The sequence below is a fragment of the Symsagittifera roscoffensis genome, chromosome 3 (assembly GCF_963678635.1).
Source record: "Symsagittifera roscoffensis chromosome 3, txSymRosc1.1, whole genome shotgun sequence".
In the NCBI taxonomy this organism is placed as follows: domain Eukaryota; kingdom Metazoa; phylum Xenacoelomorpha; order Acoela; family Convolutidae; genus Symsagittifera; species Symsagittifera roscoffensis.
The window spans coordinates 48,088,640-48,111,103 of NC_087064.1; the positions used below are offsets into that span (position 1 = coordinate 48,088,640).

Sequence of the window (22,464 nt, forward strand, 5' to 3'; positions counted from 1 at the left end):
ATACAAACAGACAGATTTCAAACTAGCATCATATTGATCAGTACACAACTCACATCATCCAGGTCTTTCTGCATCTGGCCCCTTTTCCTCCTGAACTCCTTGACCATCTTCAGCTCATTTTGCATGGTCTGCACATCCGCATTCCTCATGCCAAGACTCTCTTCTAACTCCTTCACACGCCTCTCGTAGTCTGTGATCTGGTCAACATATTTTTTCTCACGGACAATTCAACACAGTTATAAGTTACAAAACTTAAGGCCGAGACGGTTTTTTAAAAAACCACGCCCATACTCAGGTCCCTCAAACGTACAGACAGACAAAAGCATGTTATCCCATCTCAATAAAGGTAACTCAAAGCGATTGGAAAACTAAAAGAAGTTCAACTGACGAAAAGTTTAAAAATTATAAAATAGGCTAGTAAATTGCCGATCCCTTGCTCAGCTTGCACCAGAGATAGAACTCTGGAAATCATAACGTCGCCGAACTGGAACCACCACGGAATAACTTTAAATGCCTAACCAGTTTCTCCCGATCATCTCGGGCCATGCGCTTTGCTTCATTTAGTTGATGCTCCAGCGAACTTATCTAAACAATATTATTACAGTTGAAAACCTTTTCCATGCCATCGACAAGTATCTTCAAAATTTGTTTCGAAAGCTTAAACCGATAGCCTACCTTCTCTTCCTTTGTCAAATCTTGTTTCTTTAGATATGTAACAACATCAATAGTGTCTCGTTCTGTCAAATGCATATGCGTGTGCATATTGTTTTGTGCCAATGCCAGTGAGCGGGCTGCATCCCTAAAACATGGAACAGCTTCGCGTCAAAGTAATGGTCGTAGACATGACTTTAGGTCATTTAATCTAAAGGTGGGTGTTAACTCATCAGTTTTCAATTGGCGCGATGTTTAATCACTGGGTTACAAGAACCACATGAGCACAGAATTCTCCACGTGCATGATTCTGCTTCAGTATGTTTCTTCACAAAAAAGTCTTTGTAAAGCTTTGTTGATACGTTTTTCGAGAGTTCAACTTCACAGGTTCACAGGCTAACTTCTGATCTATAGGCCTCCCAGGCCTCTGTCGACCAGCTCTTTCTTGGACGTCCATTTCGTCGTTCCATAAACGATGCGTCATATATTTCAGACGCCCATAGTTTGTCTAGTCTTGATTTGAAAACGTATACACTCTCGCTTGATATTACTGTTTCGGGTAGCGAGTTCCAGTCGTTGATGGCTGCAACTGAAAAGAAATTTTGTCTAGCAGTAGTTTGTCTAGTCTTGATTTGAAAACGTATACACTCTCGCTTGATATTACTGTTTCGGGTAGCGAGTTCCAGTCGTTGATGGCTGCAACTGTAAAGAAATTTTGTCTAGCAGTAGTTCTGGTCTTCTTGATCACAATCTTGAAAGGGTTTCTTCTTGTCTCTTTCGTTGATTGTAAAAAAAATACTTCAGTCGCTGCTGTATCGTATAGACCGTTCGTGAGCTTGTTTAAAATGTTTATGAGCTTGTTCGTGAGCTTGCTTAAAATGTTTATTAGTTTCGTCGTGCGCGTCCAGAAATTTTCACCTGTCTTTTTGAGACAATTCTTTGGAACTTCAAATTCTTCATTTAGTCTCGTGTGTTGTTTTTATTGGTTCACGAGTAGTGCAGATTTAAATTATCCGGACAAAACGAACAACACTTCAATTTTCAAACGCATTTTTCTCAACTTGGGTTAAGATTAGACAAAAAGTGAAGAGAACAAAGTTGCTTAGAATTTCACCAGAATTAATATGGTGCTATTTTTTCTCCCAAATTCTCAACCAAAATTTTACCCCAAAAATGGGTCATTTTGGCTTTTTTCAATTAATCAAGAATTACGCTGAAACTACTTTGTTAATTGATAAAAATATGTCATTAGAAGCTTCTTCCGCAGCCCAACGAAGTTTAAGAAAGATTAAATCTCCAAAAACCAGTACCAGAGAAAAAATTTTTACTTGATAGTCAATAAATGTGATTTTTACTATTTAAAACACAGAATCTCTGTTTAAAATCAAATTTGAAACAATTTGCGCAAATTTTTGGAGATTTAACCCTTCTTAAACTTTGTTGGGCTGCGGAAGAGACTTCTAATGATATAAATTTTTCATCAATTAACAAAGTAGTTTCAGCGTAATTCTTGATTAATTGAAAAACGCCAAAATGACCCTTTTTTGGGGTAAAATTTTGGTTGAGAATTTCGGAGAAAAAACTGCACCATATTAATTCTGATAAAATTTTAAGCAACTTTTGTTCTGTTCACTTTTTGTCTAATCTTAACCAAATTTGAGAAAAACGCGTTTGAAAATTGAAGTTTTGTTCGGATAATTTAAATCAGCACTGTATGTCGATGTTGTATTTCTCGTTGTGTGTTGAGAGTAAAACAAAATATCATTCAGTTCTAGGTACATGGATATCGGTAGTATATCTAGCTGTATTAGCCATTGTTTGTAGTCTCTTGGCTTTCCGCAGATCCACAAGGTTACTTTAAGCTGAAATTTTACAATTAATTTTTTTATCCAATTTGGATGGATACCACGCCTGAGGCATACGACAAAACAGGTACTGCATATCCAATATATTCAATCACTTCTGTGTATTGGTTATTTTTCGAAACCTGGACAGTCAATTGTTGTGATATTAGCCCACACTGTTCCGACCACACTGATTGATTTAAAAACATAAAAACAAAGATAAAAAACGTTTTAGACTTCTGTAATAACACTTTTATTAGTTGAAAAAAAAACAAGAATGATAAGTGATATTAGCTATAAAAATCATACAGTAGAAAGTAATTGAGCGTTTAGTCCGCATCGGGTGTCATCCGTAATTTTCGTGTCAGAACCGGAGAAACGGTCATGGTTAGAGGTTTCCCAGTGTCATCCGCCTCCTCAAGGTGGGATCACCGGTTACGGCGAAATTGATGACATTCTCCTCCCCCTCGGTTGGCCCTCCATTGAGTCGGACGAGGGGTTAATAAGAAAAAAGAAAGAAACTATTGGGTAGGGTCTGCTTTTTCCTCCCGATTTTGACTACCTTTAAGAAGATTCGTAAGTATTCAGATTTTTCATGATTCGATTGATCGAAAAGGTTTGTTGAAAAAAGTGCACGGAACCACAATCAATGGTCTATTGCAATATTAAGAGAGATGCATCCCCCATTTATAAGGTAGATTTTAACCTGTATTCATTGCGCGACTTCTCAATGTTGTCCAGTCTGTGCTCCCAAATTCTTGCATTGGCTGCTGCCAACCCGGCGATATCATCTTTACCGGGTTTACTAAATTCAAGTACGGATAATTTTAATTTTGTCAAAAAGAGCTGGTTGAAAGGTAGACAAAATACAATCGCTATGCTCAGTTTATAAAAAAACTATGGTGTTTGCCATCAAACCACATACTTCAATTGCAGCAGCAACTTCAAACAAAGCCGTCAAATAGGATTCCATTTTGATTCTGTAAAACATTTCATATAGATTACCACACCACCCACTCAGACTTAGATTTTTGATGGTCAAAAAATTGAAAAACGTAAAAAAACATATTCGCCCTTTCAAAAACATAATAGAAAAACAAGTCGGATCAAGGTTGAAATAAAAACGTTTTCGGCAATCCTGCCATCATCATTCTCTCATAATTTGAGCAAAAGTTTGATCATGATTAATTTATCGTAGCTGCGATACACTTTTTGGTTTACAAGCCGCGAACGTTAGTAGATGAGGCATAAGGGGCAGCACCGCTGCCACATTCCATATCAAAAACTTCGATAGAGGTCATGTCTTACTCTTTCTTCCCTCCTTTCTTTCCTTTTCCTTTCTTTCCTTTCCCTGTCCCTCCTTTCTTGCCTTTCTTGGGCATTTTCAACCTGAAGAAAATTGATATGAAAAAAATGGAATCGGCGCATATGCTCTTACCAATTGCGGAAATCTGGTAATATTGTATTAATATTTAAGTATTCCAAATTCATGTTGTTCAAAAATTAAGCGATTTTCACAGCGCCTTGAATCAAGTCGTTTTCTCAGAGTTCTTTCAATCATAGCCTGTCTAGTCTGTAGCAAAAAATCGGCCCATCCAGCTTGTCAATTTTTTAACTGCCTTTAAAACAAGTGTTGTGCTTAGTGAAAAAGAAACACTTTAATTACTATACAAAATGGTCAATGCATTATAATAAAAACAGTGTACAATTAAAATTATGTGACATTCGACCAGAATGTACGGAAATGCAAAATCGAATTCGAAATTTTATTGTTACATCGGAGTGGGAAGATTAACCGTTTTAACGAATTAGAGGTCTTAATCGTTCATTTCGACGAACACGGAAGGATAAGAATTTTTTAAAATTGTTAATTCAAACGTTTTCGCACATTTTGTGCATCGTCAGGATATAAAAATTTTTTATTTACAATAAAATGATCAAAGATCATGTATGAAATTCAAAAAGAACATGTTAGAAATTTTTAACCAATCACATTCTTACATCTAATATTACGTAATCATTATTTCATCGATTATGACAATTTCCATACTTTTTTGTTACTTGAGTCATAATTTTTCGATTTGATGTTTTATCCAAACTGACATGTCAGTTTATTTTATATGTCAGAGAGGTAGTGCGGAGAGGGATAGATGAACAATGGTGGCCCTCGATAGCATTTTATCTAAAGCTCCAGGCTAGAATTGCTATCCATGACATCAAGGATAGACATGAAAAGAAGAAATTTTTGCTAAAAAGTAAATTTCAAACGTTTTCGCAACTATGTGCATCGTCAGGATTTTTACAATAAACTACTCTAAATGACGATAAAACATCAATTTACAAATGTTATTTACAATAAATCACATACAATTTGGTTCTAAACCATCATGATAAAAAATTAGCCAATCACAGTTGACCTCTAAATTACTATTAAGATTAAAATACTTTTAACCTCTAAAATTAATTAAACATTTTAAAATTAATTTGTCTGGAAGTTTCTGAGTCATAATTTCGATTTAGACATGTACGTTTTGAATAAAAAACCAAAAATATTTTGGGACTAAATTTTCAGTGTTAACTCCCTGCTCCTAAACTCATCGCGCGTGTTCAAGCCCGGTTTCTCTTTCCTGATATGTATTGCCTCTAGTGTTAGCAATTTTGTTTGGTTGTTTGACCTATCTATAATTTCCCAACTAAGATCTGCGCTATTTCCCTCAAGTTGGCATTGCTGAAGGTGGAGGCCTACCGGTGAGTCTGCTTTCCTATGTTCCTCAATTCTAGTGGTCAAATGTCGAACAGTTTGTCCGACATAGGTGGAAGTGCATCCACTACATGACAGTTTATAAACCACTCTTGACTTGAGGTCATTAGAAAATGCTGACTTCAGTGATGGTAAACATGATTGTAGTTTTCTTGTGGTGAAAACCACTTGAACGTTCGTTAATTTTCGTAACCTGTTAGCAAAATATTGGCTCTGGTTACCTCTATATTGCACCATCAGCATTGGGGGCTTTTCATCCTTTGGTGATTGAACTGACAAACCCCTGTCACTATCCAGGGGCTTGCCTTTACCCTCGATGATCTTGCACAAGGCGTCTGAAGCCACCTTTGCGGACCAATTTTCAGGGTACTGATTTGTCAGCCATTGCGCCCTATTAGTTTCCATAGCCTTATCAAATTGCTCCCAGCTAGATGTACTCCTAAAAACCCTGTGTACAGTGCCTTGGATAACACTACGCTTATACTGAGTTGGGGCGCAGCTTCTATAGTTCAGTATAGTCCCTGTATCTGTTGGTTTTTGATACCAACTGCAAGTTACACGCCTATCCTGCGATATATTTATGTTCAAATCCAGGAACGGCAAATTCCCCTCCGAATTAGTTTTCTCTAGAGTGAACTGCAAATTTGGATGAAGAGAATTGGCGGCATCGAGAATACAACTCGGCTCCCCTCTGACTGTTCTAACAATGTCATCCACATACCTGAGGAACAATTTCACCTGGGGAGTATCCTTCTCCTTGTTCTTAGCTCGGCAGCAGCTTTCACAGTACCAGACTATCTCGGTTATTGATGCGTATACGTCATCGGATATTTTTCCGCATTTTAGATGATACCAGTTTCGGCAACTCTCGCATTCAACCCCCTTTGATCTATATGTGACTTTCCTGCTGCAACATGGGCACAAGCCGTTTTTGTCATTAATTTGCTGTACCCCCGTTCCCACCGGTATTTGTTGTCGTAGAGCAAATTCGTATTCTTTCAGCCATAAGTTTGCCAGAATTACAGCGAGGGACGCTCCCATTGCTAAACCATCAACTTGTACATACCATGAATCATTACACTTGAAATATACTTTGCTGACCGCCATATTCAAAAGCCTTTTCATGGTTGCTCTTTGAATTTCAGGAGGAGACTCCTGGCTGTACAGCTTCTGTAAAGCAATTTCAATTGCCTCCTTCAGGGGAACGTTGGTGTACAAACTTTTCACATCAAGAGATATTATGGTTTCATCCGGATCTAGAGCAATGTTTTCTATTTTTTCTCTAGCCTCTTTAGTATTGGTTTCTATATTTGCTCCATCGATGTTGTCAAAAAACTTCGCAAGCATTTTGTTAAGATTCTCATACGAGCTGCCGGGAAGTGATAGTACAGGTCGTAGGGGTGTCTCATCCTTGTGTACCTTAGCTAAACCGTACAAACGGGCGGGTTGCCCCCCTGTTGATCGTATCTTAGAATATAACTGATCACTTATCTCGTCTCTTTTGTTCATGGCTAGTAACTCTTTGTTAAGTTCTTTCTCAATTTTCAGTATCACCTCATCAGTGGTTGCATCTTTTTTCACAAACTGAGCAGATTGCAACAAGGATTCCAGCTTTGATTCATATGTTTGTTTCCTCATTATGCAAAAACCAACCCCCTTATCAAAAGGCACAGCCAGCAACCCATTATCTTTGAGATATTTCCTCGTTTTTTCAACGGCTTTGTCTCTTGGGGTTTGCCGTACGTTTTTTGCATATGCCTTTGCCGCGGCTTCTATTTCACATAACGTTTCACCAGATGTTTTTTGATTTTTCAATTGTGAGAGGAAAATGTCGATATCCGCCAAAAAATGTGTTTCGTTAAATTTGTCTCTAATTGGATGCTTGGGGCCCATTGATAGCACTTCATATACCCATTCAGGCAGTTCAATATTATCAAGTACCCTAACTGATCGCTCATTTCTCCCCCCAAGAGGTTTATCTTGTCTCTCGGACAGTTTTTCTAACTTTTTTCTATGGTTTTCTGATGTTGTCTTTAAGCTTGCCTCAACTTGCCGCCTCACGAATCGGAAAATGGATGCCCACCACTGTTTGTCAATTTCTTTTTGCACCAGTGATCTTGCTTTCCTTAGCATCTCCTCGTACCTTTTCCTATCCTCATTTGCCCTAGAAGTTTCAGTCCTTAGTAGTTTCAATTGAAAATTATGCACAGCTTGGTCCGAAAAAACCCCGTTCTCGGGGACCCTAAACTTCAAAAAGTCCGGTATTAGATCGTTTTTCAGACATTTTCTCAGAAACTTCAGTCTATGTACAGATACTTGAACTTTTTTAAAGAATTTTAAATAGTCTAACACAATTTTCCAAGTTAGTTTCATTTTCATAATTTCGATTTAGACATGTACGTTTTGAATAAAAAACCAAAAATATTTTGGGACTAAATTTTCAGTGTTAGCAGAGCGGCAGGAAAGACCGTTAATGAAAGTGAATGACAAATCGGTCAGAGCACTAGATGGCATTGAGCTACCCAAGTGGGTTCATGAAGTGTTAGGTTTTGGCCCAAAGCACCCGGTGAGGGATCGTTTCAATGAACTTCACTTTCTTGTGGACATTGATAATTTTTTATCTGAGCTTAAATCGCAAAAGGTACCAGGTGAGAAACTATGTGAAATTGAAGCTGCTGCAAAATCATACGCTAAACGTGTGCGGCAAACACCGTCGGATAGAGGGATTGAGAAAGCCAGGAAGTATTTGAAGGACAATGGTCTCTTGGCAGTCCCATTCAATAAAGGTGTTGGCTTCTGTGTAATGAAGAAAACGACATATGAGGCTAAACTAACTGAGCTGCTGCAATCGGAACAATATAGCAAAAAACCAGGTTTAACTGATAGTGTTGTTATGAAAATTGAGAAAGACATCAACAAAGAACTGTTGGCCATGAAAAAGAAAGATGAGATCGATGAGGCACTGTATAGTAGGCTTAGGTCCACGGGAGGGCAGCCAGCTCGATTAATTGGATTGGCTAAAGTACATAAGAAAGGAACCCCTCTCCGTCCCGTACTGTCACTGCCAGGGAGCTCATATGAACATCTAAATAAAACTTTGGCCAAATTTTTTGACAACATTGAGGGGGCAAACATTGAGACAAACACACAAATGGCTCGGGAGATCATAGAGAACATAGATCCAGACTATAATGAGAGTATTATCTCCCTGGATGTCAAAAGTTTGTACACTAATGTCCCACTAAAGGAGGCAAAAGATATAGCACTGAGGAAACTGTACAAACAAACTAGTCCTCCTAAACTGGCACGCGGAACTATGAAGAAATTGTTGAATATGGCGGTAAGTAAGGTGCACTTCAAATGCAATGGTTTATGGTACGTACAAAAGGATGGGTTGGCAATGGGTGCATCCCTTGCTGTCATTCTTGCCAATTTATGGCTAAAGGAGTACGAATATGCATTAATGAAGGAAGTACCTGCGTTGACACAGCTAAATGAAAACCGGAATGGCCTATGCCCTGATTGCGAGCGGAGGGTAACATACAGAAGTAAGGGGATCGAATGCGAAGCTTGTTCAAATTGGTACCATTTAAAGTGTAGTAATGTATCCGACAAAGAATATGAGCAAATCTCAGAAATGGTTTGGTATTGTAAGAGATGTAAAGAGCAGCGAGATCAAGAAAAACCAACAGAAAATGTCAAAGCGTTCCTAAGATATGTAGATGATATAGTGAGGACGGTAAAGGGGGATCCAGATATAGTGTTAAAAGCAGCTAATGAGCTCCACCCCAACTTACAATTCACTATCGAAAATCCGGATTCGAACGGAGACTTAGCCTTTCTAGATTTGAACATTAATGTGGACTCACGAAAAAAGGTAACATGTGGATGGTATCAAAAACCAACGGATACTGGGACTATCCTTAACTTCAGAAGCTGCGCTCCATTGCAATATAAACGCAATGTAGTTGAGGGTACTGTCCATCGGATTTTTAGAAGTACATCAACATGGGAAAACTTTGACAATGCAATGAAGATTAATAAAGAACAATGGGTGGATAATCAATACCCTGAAAAATGGTCAGATGGTGTCGTATTAAGAACGTTGAATAAGATCATCGACCGAAAAACTGACACACGAACAACGGTAACATCAGTCAAGGAAGATCCTTTAAAGGTCAGTGCACCCATTATAACATTACAATACCGGGGTAATGCATCGGAGTGGTTTGCTGCCAAACTGCGTCAAAACGCCGGAGCCCAAGTGATATTTACTACGAGAAAGCTCAAGACTTGCCTACCGTCCCTTAAATCTCCCTTTGCGAAAGATTTGAAATCCAGAGTGGTCTACAAGCTCACATGTAGTGGATGTAATTCCACCTATGTTGGACAAACGGTCCGGCATTTGACCACGCGGATTGAAGAGCATCACAAGGAAGATTCGCCAGTAGGGCAACATTTGAGAGAATGTGACAGGGATGGTAAGAGCGCTGAGCTTAAGTCTGAGATTATAGATCAATCAAGTAACATACAGAAACTCCTCACTCTGGAGGCCTTACATATTTGGAAAGAACGCCCCAGAATTAACACGCGCGAGGAGTTCAGGAGCAGGGAGCTGACATTAAAATTATAGTACATGTTTAAACATGACTAAAAATTGCAATTTTTGAAAAAAAAAATAAATAAACTGACATGTCAGTTTGGATAAAACATCAAATCGAAAAATTATGACTCAAGTAACAAAAAAGTATGGAAATTGTCATAATCGATGAAATAATGATTACGTAATAACAGATGTAAGAATGTGATTGGTTAAAAATTTCTAACATGTTCTTTTTGAATTTCATACATGATCTTTGATCATTTTATTGTAAATAAAAAAATTTTATATCCTGACGATGCATAAAATGTGCAAAAACGTTTGAATTAACATTTTTAAAAAATTCTTATTCTACTTTTTGTTAAATTTTGGAAAAAAAAGAACACGGAAGGGTTAATTTGGAGTTTCATATTAATTTTGAAAAATTATTTTCAAAATAAAGACGTCACGACCTTTAGATTTCGCGACAACTGAAAACGAGAAAAACGAGAACCTTAATAATCGTTGAAATAGACGAGGTGAACGACAAGCCTACGATACAAATTGAAATTGAGATTATTCTTGGAAGAAGATTCCGAGTGAGTTGTAACGATTGTGCAGCTATAATCGTTACAAAGCAATTCCCGAGAACCAGGAAGCAGGGATTGCAATATATTGAATGATCAGATATTGAAGATTGAGACGATGTCAATGTTGAATTTTAATATTGAGATATTGAAGGCTAGATATTGATATTGATATTGAATATTTTGTAGATATTGAGAAAAACGGATTTTGTATCATTGCTTGAAACGTGACGTTTTAACACATACACATAAAACAAATGGTGATGAAAAGTTTCTGAAATGTGAAAGAGCCTCTTTCAAAGAGGTATTACATGAACACTGATTATAAATCAAAGAAGGCCTTATTCTTATTTAAAAACACATAAGTTTTTTAATTATATATTTCGAAATTCAATATTGAATTTGGTCTCTGGTATCTTAAAATAGTGATAATATTGAGATATTGGGCTTTTAGATATTGATATTGATATTGAAATTTCATCCTATTTGATATTGATATTGATATTGAATGGAAGATATTGATATTGAGCTCAATATATTGATATTGTATTGAAATCCCTGCCAGGAAGGGTGTTTGGACGACGTGACCAGACTTCCTGAAAGAAATAAGGACATTATTTCCCCGGATTCCAGAATCCGGAGGGGTCTCGGGAAGAGAACTAGAACTGCATTTTATATACTTTTAGCTTCCTGGAGATGTCCTGAATTGAATTAATAACATCTGAAGTCGTTTTCAGATCATGAGAAGCTAGGAGTTGAGGGAAAGGGTTGATCCATCTTCGATGGAGATGATGATTTTCATCTACTGAATAAGTGAGTTGTATTTTCATCTACTGAACAAGAGATATCCGGATGAAACCATAATATCTCTTGATGTGAAAAGTTTGTACACCAACGTTCCCCTGAAGGAGGCAATTGAAATTGCTTTACAGAAACTTTACAGCCAGGAGTCTCCTCCTGAAATTCAAAGAGCAACCATGAAAAGGCTTTGAATATGGCGGTCAGCAAAGTATATATCAAGTGTAATGATTCATGGTATGTACAAGTTGATGGTTTAGCAATGGGCGCGTCCCTCGCTGTAATTCTGGAAAATTTATGGCTGAAAGAATACGAATTTGCTCTACGACAACAAATACCGGTGGGAACGGGGGTACAGCAAATTAATGACAAAAACGGCTTGTGCCCATGTTGCAGCAGGAAAGTCACATATAGATCAAAGGGGGTTGAATGCGAGAGTTGCCGAAACTGGTATCATCTAAAATGCTGAAAAATATCCGATGACGTATACGCATCAATAACCGAGATAGTCTGGTACTGTGAAAGCTGCTGCCAAGCTAAGAGCAAGGAGAAGGATACTCCCCAGGTGAAATTGTTCCTCAGGTATGTGGATGACATTGTTAGAACAGTCAGAGGGGAGCCGAGTTGTCTTCTCGATGCCGCCAATTCTCTTCATCCAAATTTGCAGTTCACTCTAGAGAAAACTAATTCGGAGGGGAATTTGCCGTTCCTGGATTTGAACATAAATGTATCACAGGGCAGGCGTGTTATTTGCAGTTGGTATCAAAAACCAACAGACCAACAGATGCAGGGACTATAATGAACTATAGAAGCTGCGCCCCAACTCAGTATAAGCGTAGTGTTATCCAAGGCACTGTACACAGGGTTTTTAGGAGTACATCTAGCTAGGAGCAATTTGATAAGGCTATGGAAACTAATAGGGCGCAATGGCTGACAAATCAGTACCCTGAAAAGAGGTCCGCAAAGGTGGCTTCAGACGCCTTGTGCAAGATCATCGAGGGTAAGGGCAAGCCCCTGGATAGTGACAGGGGTTTGTCAGTTCAATCACCAAAGGAATTGAAGCCCCCAATGCTGATGGTGCAATATAGAGGTAACCAGAGCCAATATTTTGCTAACAGGTTACGAAAATTAACTAACGTTTAAGTGGTTTTCACCACAAGAAAACTGCAATCATGTTTACCATCACTGAAGTCAGCATTTTCTAATGACCTCAAGTCAAGAGTGGCTTATAAACTGTCATGTAGTGGATGCACTTCCACCTATGTCGGACAAACTGTTCGACATTTGACCACTAGAATTGAGGAACATAAGAAAGCAGACTCACCGGTAGGCATCCACCTTCAGCAATGCCAACTTGAGGGAAATAGCGCAGATCTTAGTTGGGAAATTATAGATAGGTCAAACAACCAAACAAAATTGCTAACACTAGAGGCAATACATATCAGGAAAGAGAAACCGGGCTTGAACAAGCGCGATGAGTTTAGGAGCAGGGAGTTAACACTGAAAATTTAGTCCCAAAAATTTTTTGGGTTTTTATTCAAAACGTACATGTCTAAATCGAAATTATGGCTCAGAAACTTCCAGACAAATTAATTTAAAAATGTTTAATTAATTTTAGAGGTTAAAAGTATTTTAATCTTAATAGTAATTTAGAGGTCAACTGTGATTGGCTAATTTTTTATCATGATGGTTTGGAACCAAATTGTATGTGATTTATTGTAAATAACATTTGTAAATTGATGTTTTATCGTCATTTAGAGTAGTTTATTGTAAAAACCCTGACGATGCACATAGTTGCGAAATTGTTTGAAATTTACTTTTTAGCAAAAATTTCTTCTACTGAACAAAAACAATAGTAATATAAAAACAAATTAGTAGCCTTGTTTTTAAGAGTGATCTCGTGGTCTGGGGTAACTGAGACCCAACCAGAGCTCACTATTTTTGCGCGTAATTCAGTTAATTAGAGCGTTCTGATCGAAGCCGGAAATAGTAATGTTTTTTGTCGACCCGATGTTAGAAAGACCACCAAGAGAACTGGTTTTGGCAGATACGGTAAAAAACATGTAGAGCTGTGTTTAGACGCTAGCCAGTGTTTTTTAGAACCTAGCTTTTTTTTCCGTCGATATGTACTTCCGGGCGAATGTTACAAAGATGTTTTTATGCCGCTCCTGGGTGTTATCCTTTTTTATCATCATGACCGGCAGAACCATTAACCAGCACTCCGATATAAGCCCCTAACCACCGGGGCGGAAGGGTAAATCAGAACGCGGAAGCCTTCCGGATTCCCGTGCATAGCTTTTTAATCTAGTTAAGACCGAAAATACACGAACCAGGAAGGGTGCGGAACTCGCGGTCCCGTCATTGCCTGAGTGGTACGTGACAAAAAACACTTAAAGATATAGAGGAAACCAAACAAAAAGTAGTATAGTACCTAAGAAAAATTAAATACATTTAAAAAAATAACGGAAAAAACCAAAAACAGTGAAAAATAAAAAAAAAATCTGTAGAAATGATTACCCCAGACAACATGTGATCCGACCCTCCCGTTTGTTGTTGTTAGATATATTGTTGTTACAGGCATTTACATCAGTCAGGATCGTTATGATCAAGTTTGTTGCCCGTTTGTGGTGCTTGTACGGTTGCGTTATTTGAGTATTTAAGCACGTTAATGCTAATTTGCGCGCAATCCGGATGGGTCTCGGGATTAGAGAAGAAGACTGATCCGGCAAGCAGTGCAAGGAAAGACAAGAAGGTGCTCAATGACAACAACAATCGACTGTTTGGTATCGTTAACAAATTTTGTATCCCTTTTGGTACCAAAAGTAAGATATCAATCTGTGGGGAGCTCGACAGTGACTGCACTGAAGTGACCCTCCACGGAGTTGTGAATTTCCGAGTTAAGCACCTTAAATCGGATATTGAACAAACCCGGAGGGGAAAAATAATATTAGCAATAGCTTTTATACTGCCTATATTAATACTCCTATACCGTTTTTCAGTGAATAACACAGTAAGCAGTCCGGTTTTTGGGGTCAAAATAGTGATATTTTGATCCCCCCACATATCGCAATTTTTGAGATTTCGATCTTTTTTGAAACGGAAAACGCACTAAGTTAGTGAGTTAATTCGTAATTAAACTAGTATAACGGTGGAAACGGTTAACTTTAGTTCGGAATTGGTTGGAACTAATTGGGTACCGAAAACCAAATTTTCTTGATTTTTGAAAAACGAAACGATTTAAAATAAAAAAAAATTTTGTTAGGACATCAAGTTGATCCTAGTACCATTAGATCAGAAATTAGATGAGCTTACTCATAGAATTTTCATTTATTCGAAAAATAAGCTTGAAAATTTTTTAAGATTGTTTTTAGCAATTTTACCAATTAGTGAAGAAAGACCCTTCACATTTTGTAAAAAAAAAAATGTTTTTAAAAAGCCCTTATGACCCTGCTTAAGGGTAGTAACGGTTGAATAATGCAATTGTACGTTGTTTTAGACAAAAAGGGAGGGCCAAAGAACCCAGAAAACCATCGTTCAGTCGAAACTAGGCTAGTTACAAGACCCTTCACAGTTGAGTAGAATAGCAAAACAAGAGATTTAGCTTCGATCCGGAAGGGTCTAGGGACGGAAATTACACCCTTTCTAGTTAGTTCCTACAGCATAATAGCATCGGAGAACGTATCCGGAAGGGTCTCGGGTGAGATTTTTAAAAGTCCCGGAAAAGCTATTTTTGTCAATCCGGAGGGTTCCTATTTCGCCAATCCGGAGGGGTCCAAGTTTCGCCAGTCTTGAAGGGTCCTATTTTTGCCAATCGGGAAGAGTCCTATTTTTGTCAAAACTTAAGTAGACAAAAGAAAAGTAAATATTAAGATTATTAGGTTATTAGGTGTCAGGCTAGAAACCAGTGACTGCTCTGGTAACTTGCCTTTCAAAAAGTTCAGAGTTAAACTAAAACCGGATATTCGCGACACTAAGTCTAAATTGAATAGGATATTGTCACTGAGTTGTAGGGATTAAAATTTAAATCGTTTTTGGAAAAAAGATTGCCTTGAGGATTTTAGTAGGTCTAGCTCGGGCAATCCGAAGGCAGATAGGTAGCACAGGACTCAGTGGGTGCAATAGACGCCCATTTGAGAAAATTACTGCCTTCAAGTTTTGCCTGTTTGGTGCAGCAGCTAACAGGAAAAGCTCTTTCTTTACAAACAAGTTTGACTATTGTATTGCGATTAACTAAAGTACAAAACACATACGTTTTTCAATCATAATATTTTATTCTTCTTCATTTTGGATTTTGAATCAATAATATCTGTTTTTGATTGGCTAGTGAGCACACTATCTTCTAAATACATTGATATCATCATACTGTGGTAGCTTCATATCTTTACAAACAATAATCGGTAGTTATGAATAAATTGTATATACGCTGTACTGTGATAACATACAAGGATTCGTGGACACTTTTTAAGTGAAACTTTTGGAATTTTTTGTGTTGTGTTATTTTTATCAGTAGTCAAACAATAAGGACACTAGCAATCGAATTGAGTGTATAGGTAATAAGAAGCGATAAATCAAAGATGGGTCTGGACAAGGCAAGCATACCTAAACTAAGTGATAGCTCTAGGAAATTCATACCAGAGAAACAAAGAAAAGCTATGAACATCACTTTTGTGGAGAGGATTGCACAAAACGGGAACGACAAAGGGAAGAAAGTTTCAGGCGGAAAAGTTGAAACCAGGAGTCAAAATTCCTTAGAAGGACAAAAGGCAATATTAGAAGTAGAGTCCGATCCGGACCCGGCCATGGATGAGAACCGGGACGGACATGGACCTGAAGGAAGTAGAAACAGAAGATTGGCGACCGAATCTACTCCGGTAAAACAAGGCCAAGATTTTGCCACTTCCACCGCGACTCTAGACCGAGAAGAGATATCGGAACTGTCCGACATTCCTACGAAATCGTGGCGACTACAAGATCACCAACAGACAACACTATGATGCAAGGTGTGACGGAGAAACCGGCAAAGTCCTCTTCGTTTTCAGAAAGAGTGAAGAACACTTTGGGAAACTTCTTTCCATTACCATGCGAACGGGTACAGGCGATTGAGCAGAAACCCATAAGAGGAGGAGGATGATGACGAGCAAGATGAGTTCGGATCTCAAGTTAGCCTCAATAGTTCGACTCAGGAGATTGATGCATACACCAATAGGGAGAGTGGCTCTATGGACCGATTTGGTGTATTCAGGACAAGAAGCAAGACCAAAAAGGGATTAGACCAGTCAGGAGACTTTTTGAACATGACGAATTTTAACCCAACTGACGAATTTTTGAACATGGCTATGTAACCCACCTGCGGATCCAGAAGTGGATCATGAAGAGACGTTGAGGCAGCGAATCAAGACCCGAGTCTCGACCAACATCAAGCTACCTGGAACCGATAGATTGACAACGCCACTTGTGACGCCATTAGTGGACAACGAAAACGGAGCATCAATCGAAGAAGCCTTGACCAACCTTGTGGGCAGCATATGAGAACAGAATGAACAGATGTCCTTAAAATTGAGTGAACTAGGAACGGCAGTCCGCGTCGAGAGAGAAAACCTGCGGGAAGAGATCAACCGCAACAGACAAGAAGTTAGCAGAAGCGAAAAACAATTGAAGGAGAGAACGTATGAACACTTGCCCAAGAACTTGTCGCGAATGACAAGGGAAGCTGAGCAAAGAGAGTTACGATTGAGAGATGACTTGGAGAATTTGAGAATTCAACAAGAGCAGACTCTTGGGACTCTTGACACGAAGATAGACGCGATGACGGAGAGGCGAACTCAGGCTATCATGGACAAGTTGGATGGGCTATTAGGAAGCAGGAGTGGATCGAAGAATGGGGAACCAAACTCAGGAGAACCCGGCAAGGAGCCGAGAGTGAACTTCAATGAACAACCCAATAAAAGAAGAACATATGGATCCACTAGAGGAAGAGGCAGTTCATCCAGCTATGCCACAGGGGACAATAGCCCACGGGGCCCAAACATCAGAGGAAGTTCGACTGGCACCAGACCGACATCAAACGAACGACCGACGCAAGACACACATGCGACTGGGAGATATGATTTCATAACTCGAGTCATGGGAATCAAGGAAGAAGTCATCGCAGCGGTTCGGACAGGAGGGAAAATCCAGAGCCTCTATCAGGGGGCAATGATGCTCAAGCGGGGCATTCAAGGGACGCGACATCAATGGCCACAGCCTTTGAATCTTTGAACAGGTCCTTAGAAACATTCCTAACGAGGTTATCTAGAACCAATGAACGCAGTGAAAAGTCCAGAAGGATTTTAAGAAACCAAGATGCTATAAAGATGAATCTGATGGCTGTTTTGATACATGGATAGAGGTAATGAAACTGCTTTTTGAAGAAGAGTTCTTGACAGAAAGACAAAAATGCAGTGCGCTTACCAGCAACTTGGAAGGGACAGCCCTGAACTGTGTGATGGCCAAAAAGCAATACCAGCGGGACACTGCTGAGAAAATCTTTGAAATCTTGTTAAGTCGTTTCGACTCAGGGGTGCAGGGACACCAAGCAATGATGAGCTTCGAGAAACGGACGCAACGTGAAGATGAGACGATAGACAAGTTTCTAGACGATCTGGAAATGCTGGGAGGCGTAGACAACCAGATGAGTTGAACAGAAGGATGAACGTGGCAGTAGCCTCAAAATTCATCGATGGTGTGAAGAATGATGAGATTCGAACGATGTTGGCGACATATTACACACCACTCTCAACCAATGCGCCGACACCAGATGCGTTGAGACTCAAGTCAAAAGAATATCTTTTGCTGAAGCCTCCATCGAGATCTGGATATTACAAAAACATTTATGGCAATTTCAACAATGGACCAGCAAACCAAGGTAACAACTGGTACAAAACAAGGGACGACATGGACAAGAGACGCTCTTGTGCAAATTGCAGCTCGACGGACCATCATGTTTCAGCCTACAAACAGGGCATGAAAGCAATAGGCTTTAGCCTCGAGGATTAAGATGCGTCAGAGGTCGATTATGATGGTTTCATGAGAGGAGTAATTGCGAAGTTTGGCCCAAAGTGTTTCTTTTGCAACTTGGAAGGTCAATTTAAATTGGATTGTCCGCAATTTAGGGATGCTATGGCGGACATCAAGCATCCAAGGCACGAGGAAGCTTTATCGGATGTGAAAGCCAGCAAGGCTTGCCTGTTGAGTGAAGCGGAGGCACGCAGAAAGGAAAAACCGCAAGAGCTGGCAACAAAGAAGTAGAGCCACGCACTGAGTCGAGGGCTGTGTGAGCGTTGTTGAAAACGGGTGGTCCTCGAACAAAGAAACTCCACGTGCTACGTGGAAGTCTAGGGACCTTATCAAGTGATGTCGAACGTTGACGGGATTAGTATCTACACTGAACCTACGTCACAACCGATAGTGACCAAATGGGGCAGATCTTTTTGGGTCAGGAAGAACTTAAGGTCCGTAGAAAGGAGCAAGATGCAGTACACATAGGGCACGAAGCAGAGGTGACTGCACGTCTGCTAGACACCAATGGGAAGAAAATTGGAGTAACAGGACTACTGGATACAGAAGCAGTGGTAAGCGTGATGCCAACAAAGACTTGGGAAAGAATGGGCTTCGCCAGGGAAGATCTAGTTCCAACGAACCTCAGATTGGCGGCCGCCAACCGCGGAGCAATCTACGTGGCCGGAAGGACACCAATAATGATCCTTCAGATGGGAGGACGCGATCTCTGGATGAGTTTCCTGGTGGTCGAGAAATTCATCTTGGGTCGTGATTTTGTCCGGAGTTTCGATGCGATGATTGATTTGAACAACGGCCTAATAAGGACTAGAAAACCGGACCGGAAGAACGTTAAGAAACCAATTAATAGAATAATAACAGATGAGAACAAGGTACTAATTTTTTTAGATAGAAAGGCAAAACTACAGCCCGGACAAGCTGTAATAGCGATTTTTAGGATGAAAATTTTAAATTTGTTAAGTGATCGTCAACAAATTTGCCTGGTACCCAACCCAATTAGTCAAAGCTCGGTGATTTTAGGCCGGAGCTTCCAGTAACACGAAACGCGCTGTGTGCCAAGGTGTTATTGAACACACTCGACACCACTGTTTCGATCCAGCGTGGAAAGAAACTTGGTTACGCTTTGCCGATGAAAAACGACTATGAGGAGACACAAAATTTGTAGAGATATAACGTGAAAGACTGCCCGAATCATGCTGATAAAGTTAAAATTTAAATCTATTAGTAGACTGTTTTCAAAGAAAACCGAAACGGATGACGGCTTGTCGAGCTGCTCAATTTTTCCGGAACGCCCCTCGTCTTATGAACTAGAATCCGACAAACCAGTTTTGACGGAGATAGAACACTTGAGAGGAAAAAGAGATGAGGGAAATTTTGAATCATTACGGGGGGTTTTAAATCGGAACGCGGACGTATTTTCAAAACCTAAGGCGGATATCGGTTGTTGCAACTTCGTCGAACACGAAATAGAATTCGAGGAAGGCGCCATTCCTCATTGGAAAGGCGCAAGGAGAATGACGCCTCTTAAAAGAAATTTTGCTCGAATACGACATGATAGAACCCTCGAAATCGCCTTGGGCTTGCGGGGTAGTCATGGCCAAGAAGAAGGGGGCAGCTTAGGCTCTGTTGCGACTTTTGTTACCTGAACGCGGTGACAATAGATGCGTACCCAATACCGCGAAAAGACGAGAGCCTCTTGGTGACGCCAAGTTCTTCACCAGACTGGACTTGGGTTCTGCCTTATGGCAGGTTCCTCTGCGGAAGAAGGACAGAGAAAAGACCGGATTCGCATGTAAATTGGGGTTGTACCAATGGAGGATGCCCTTTCACTTGTGCAACGCCACAGCAAATTTTCAAAGACTGATGGCTCAGGTTTTAACCAGAGTGACGAAGAAGTACACGAACTTTGTGATGTGTTACGTGGATGACGAGGTCATAGCAACACATACTTGGAAAACCACATTGATCGGCTCGATGAGGTCTTTGGCTGCATGAAAATAGCAGGCTTGAAATGCAAACCATCGAAATGTAAAATCAAGTATCTGGGAAAAATGGTGGACAGGCATGGCATGGGGCCGCACCCGGAAGCAATGTTGGCTGTGTTGACATGGAAGGCTCCCAGAACAGACACACAATTCATTAGCTTCCTAGGATTTGCCAATTATTACCGTGAGTTCATAAAAGGATACGCAGACAAGGTGTATCCCATGCAGAAGCTGATGCGCAACAAAGGAGAGAAGTTCGAATGGAAAGAAGAAGCTCAAGCTGCCTTCGAGAACATAAAGCGGAAAAGTGCGAAGCGCCAGTGCTATTCATGCCTACAGAAGGGCATGTATGTTCTTGACACAGATGCATCAGTAGTAGCCATCTCAGGAATACTGCATGAGGAGCAGGAGTGGAATGAGAGAACAGTTCTCCGTCCAATTGCATATGGCAGTAGAGTGTTGAGTGACACTGAAATGAAGTATGGTGCACCAAAGCAGAAGTGATTGCAGTGGTCACATTCGTGAAGAAGTACCGCGCATACTTGGGGAGCGCTCCCTTTAAGTTACGCGTGGACAATAGAACATTATCCGGGTTGAAGACGTACTCGATGGACCAGAGCTATATTGGTCGGTAGATAGTCAGATTAGGCGGCTACCACATGATTATTGAGCACAGGATGAGTGATAAACACCAGAATGCTGACAGCCTCAGCAAGAAGACTGAGTTTTATGAAAGACTAGAACAGAAACAAGCCAATCAGGGGGAAATGAAGGAAGGATTCTGGTTTCTGGACAAAGAAACCTATGAGACGCTTCCCTTGACGAGATGGTAGACAAATCTGGACATCCAATTCCGCGACACCCCGAGTTACCGGTGGAAAAGGCAGCGGAAATAAATACCTTATCAAAGCAAAGAAGGTCCCGGTGCCTTTGGATCTGTTGCTACGTTCGAACCTGGTTCAACAGCAACTCTCTCGTATGAACATAAACAGTCTCTCATTGCTGGATAAAACGGTGCAGATCACTCCGCAAGTAATGCGGATGCTGGGTGAATTTTTGGAGAGAGAGAATTGACCCCGAGTGGGCAGCAGCCATGGTACCGCTAACAGTCAGTGAGAAAATAAAGATTAAGCCCTCAAGACGTCAAGAGAAGGAAAAGGAAAGGGTTTGTAGGACAAAATTTCAGTAACTAGTGTCCTCGATACCACTAAACGTCTGGACAAGTACAACTTACAAAAGAAAAGAACAGGTGAAAGGGACACAAAGGAAAACCGCCACCTTTGAGGATCAGGATCAGAAAGGCGAAGAGGTTGAACAAAAGCTGGGGCAAGAAAGTTTGTCCGGAGAGAAGGACAATGAAGGGAACAGGCGAGTTTATCAACAAGACCCGGTAGAAAAAAGTTTGTCCAGGGAGTCACGTGAAGAGGAAAATGTTCAAAGTGAGGAACAAAACCTGGAGGATAAAATGTTGTCCGGGGAGATCAAATGGATGAGAAGAGCTCATAAAACTGATCTCGAAGAGAAAATATGCTCAGTGAATTTATCTTCTGTTGATGAGAACTCGAGGAATTCAGGAACTGACACTTACTCAGTCAGAAACTCGAGCACAGGGTCGGAATTGTCAGAGCTAGCGATCCACGCGTTACTAGTGGAGATTCGAGCAACAGACCTGGAGAGAGAGCTACATCAAGACCCTGATAGTGATCGCTACCCAGCAAAACAGTGTTTGAAAATGCAGCGGATGATCTAGAAACAATAGTGGTATTGGAACGATCGATGAGTTTGTTGCCGCAGAAAGAAGTAGTGAGGACTGATCTTCAACCCTTTAGGCAAGATACAGAACCATTGGCGAACTTTGGTGCGTGAAGATGGAAGATGACACGCATCAGCCCCATGAAACGAATAGTCAATTGAGGGTCATGAAGAGGTACTTGAAGGCGACTCTCGGATTTACTAAGAGCGTAAAGAAACTACCGCATGACGATTAACTTGAAAACGTGGATCGAAAATGAAACACCAGACAAAGGTGACCTGGAGGAACACAGTTACCGTATTCTGAGACAGTACTTCATGCAGAAAAAGGGAAGGTTGTATCTGAACAAGGAGGGGATCGTGGCCTACAAGAGAAGAGAAGAAGACAAAGTCCTCTACAAAAATAACGCGATAATGTTGCCGCAACTCTATCAGACAGAACTTTTATTCA

General features: G+C 40.2%; 1 protein-coding gene across 1 annotated transcript in view; it reads right to left on the reverse strand.

Moving 5' to 3' along the window:
* The window catches only part of LOC134841116 (basal body-orientation factor 1-like), a 152,543-nt gene that overhangs the window by 6,794 nt on the left and 123,285 nt on the right, over positions 1 to 22,464 (reverse strand). The window contains exons 2-6 of the mRNA XM_063856902.1: positions 3,804 to 3,886; positions 3,202 to 3,300; positions 676 to 799; positions 520 to 585; positions 54 to 197 (exon numbers count right to left, since the gene is read on the reverse strand). Coding sequence (XP_063712972.1) covers positions 54 to 197; positions 520 to 585; positions 676 to 799; positions 3,202 to 3,300; positions 3,804 to 3,877 — 507 coding nt within the window. The 5' untranslated portion in view covers positions 3,878 to 3,886. The remainder of the gene's footprint in view (positions 1 to 53; positions 198 to 519; positions 586 to 675; positions 800 to 3,201; positions 3,301 to 3,803; positions 3,887 to 22,464) is intronic.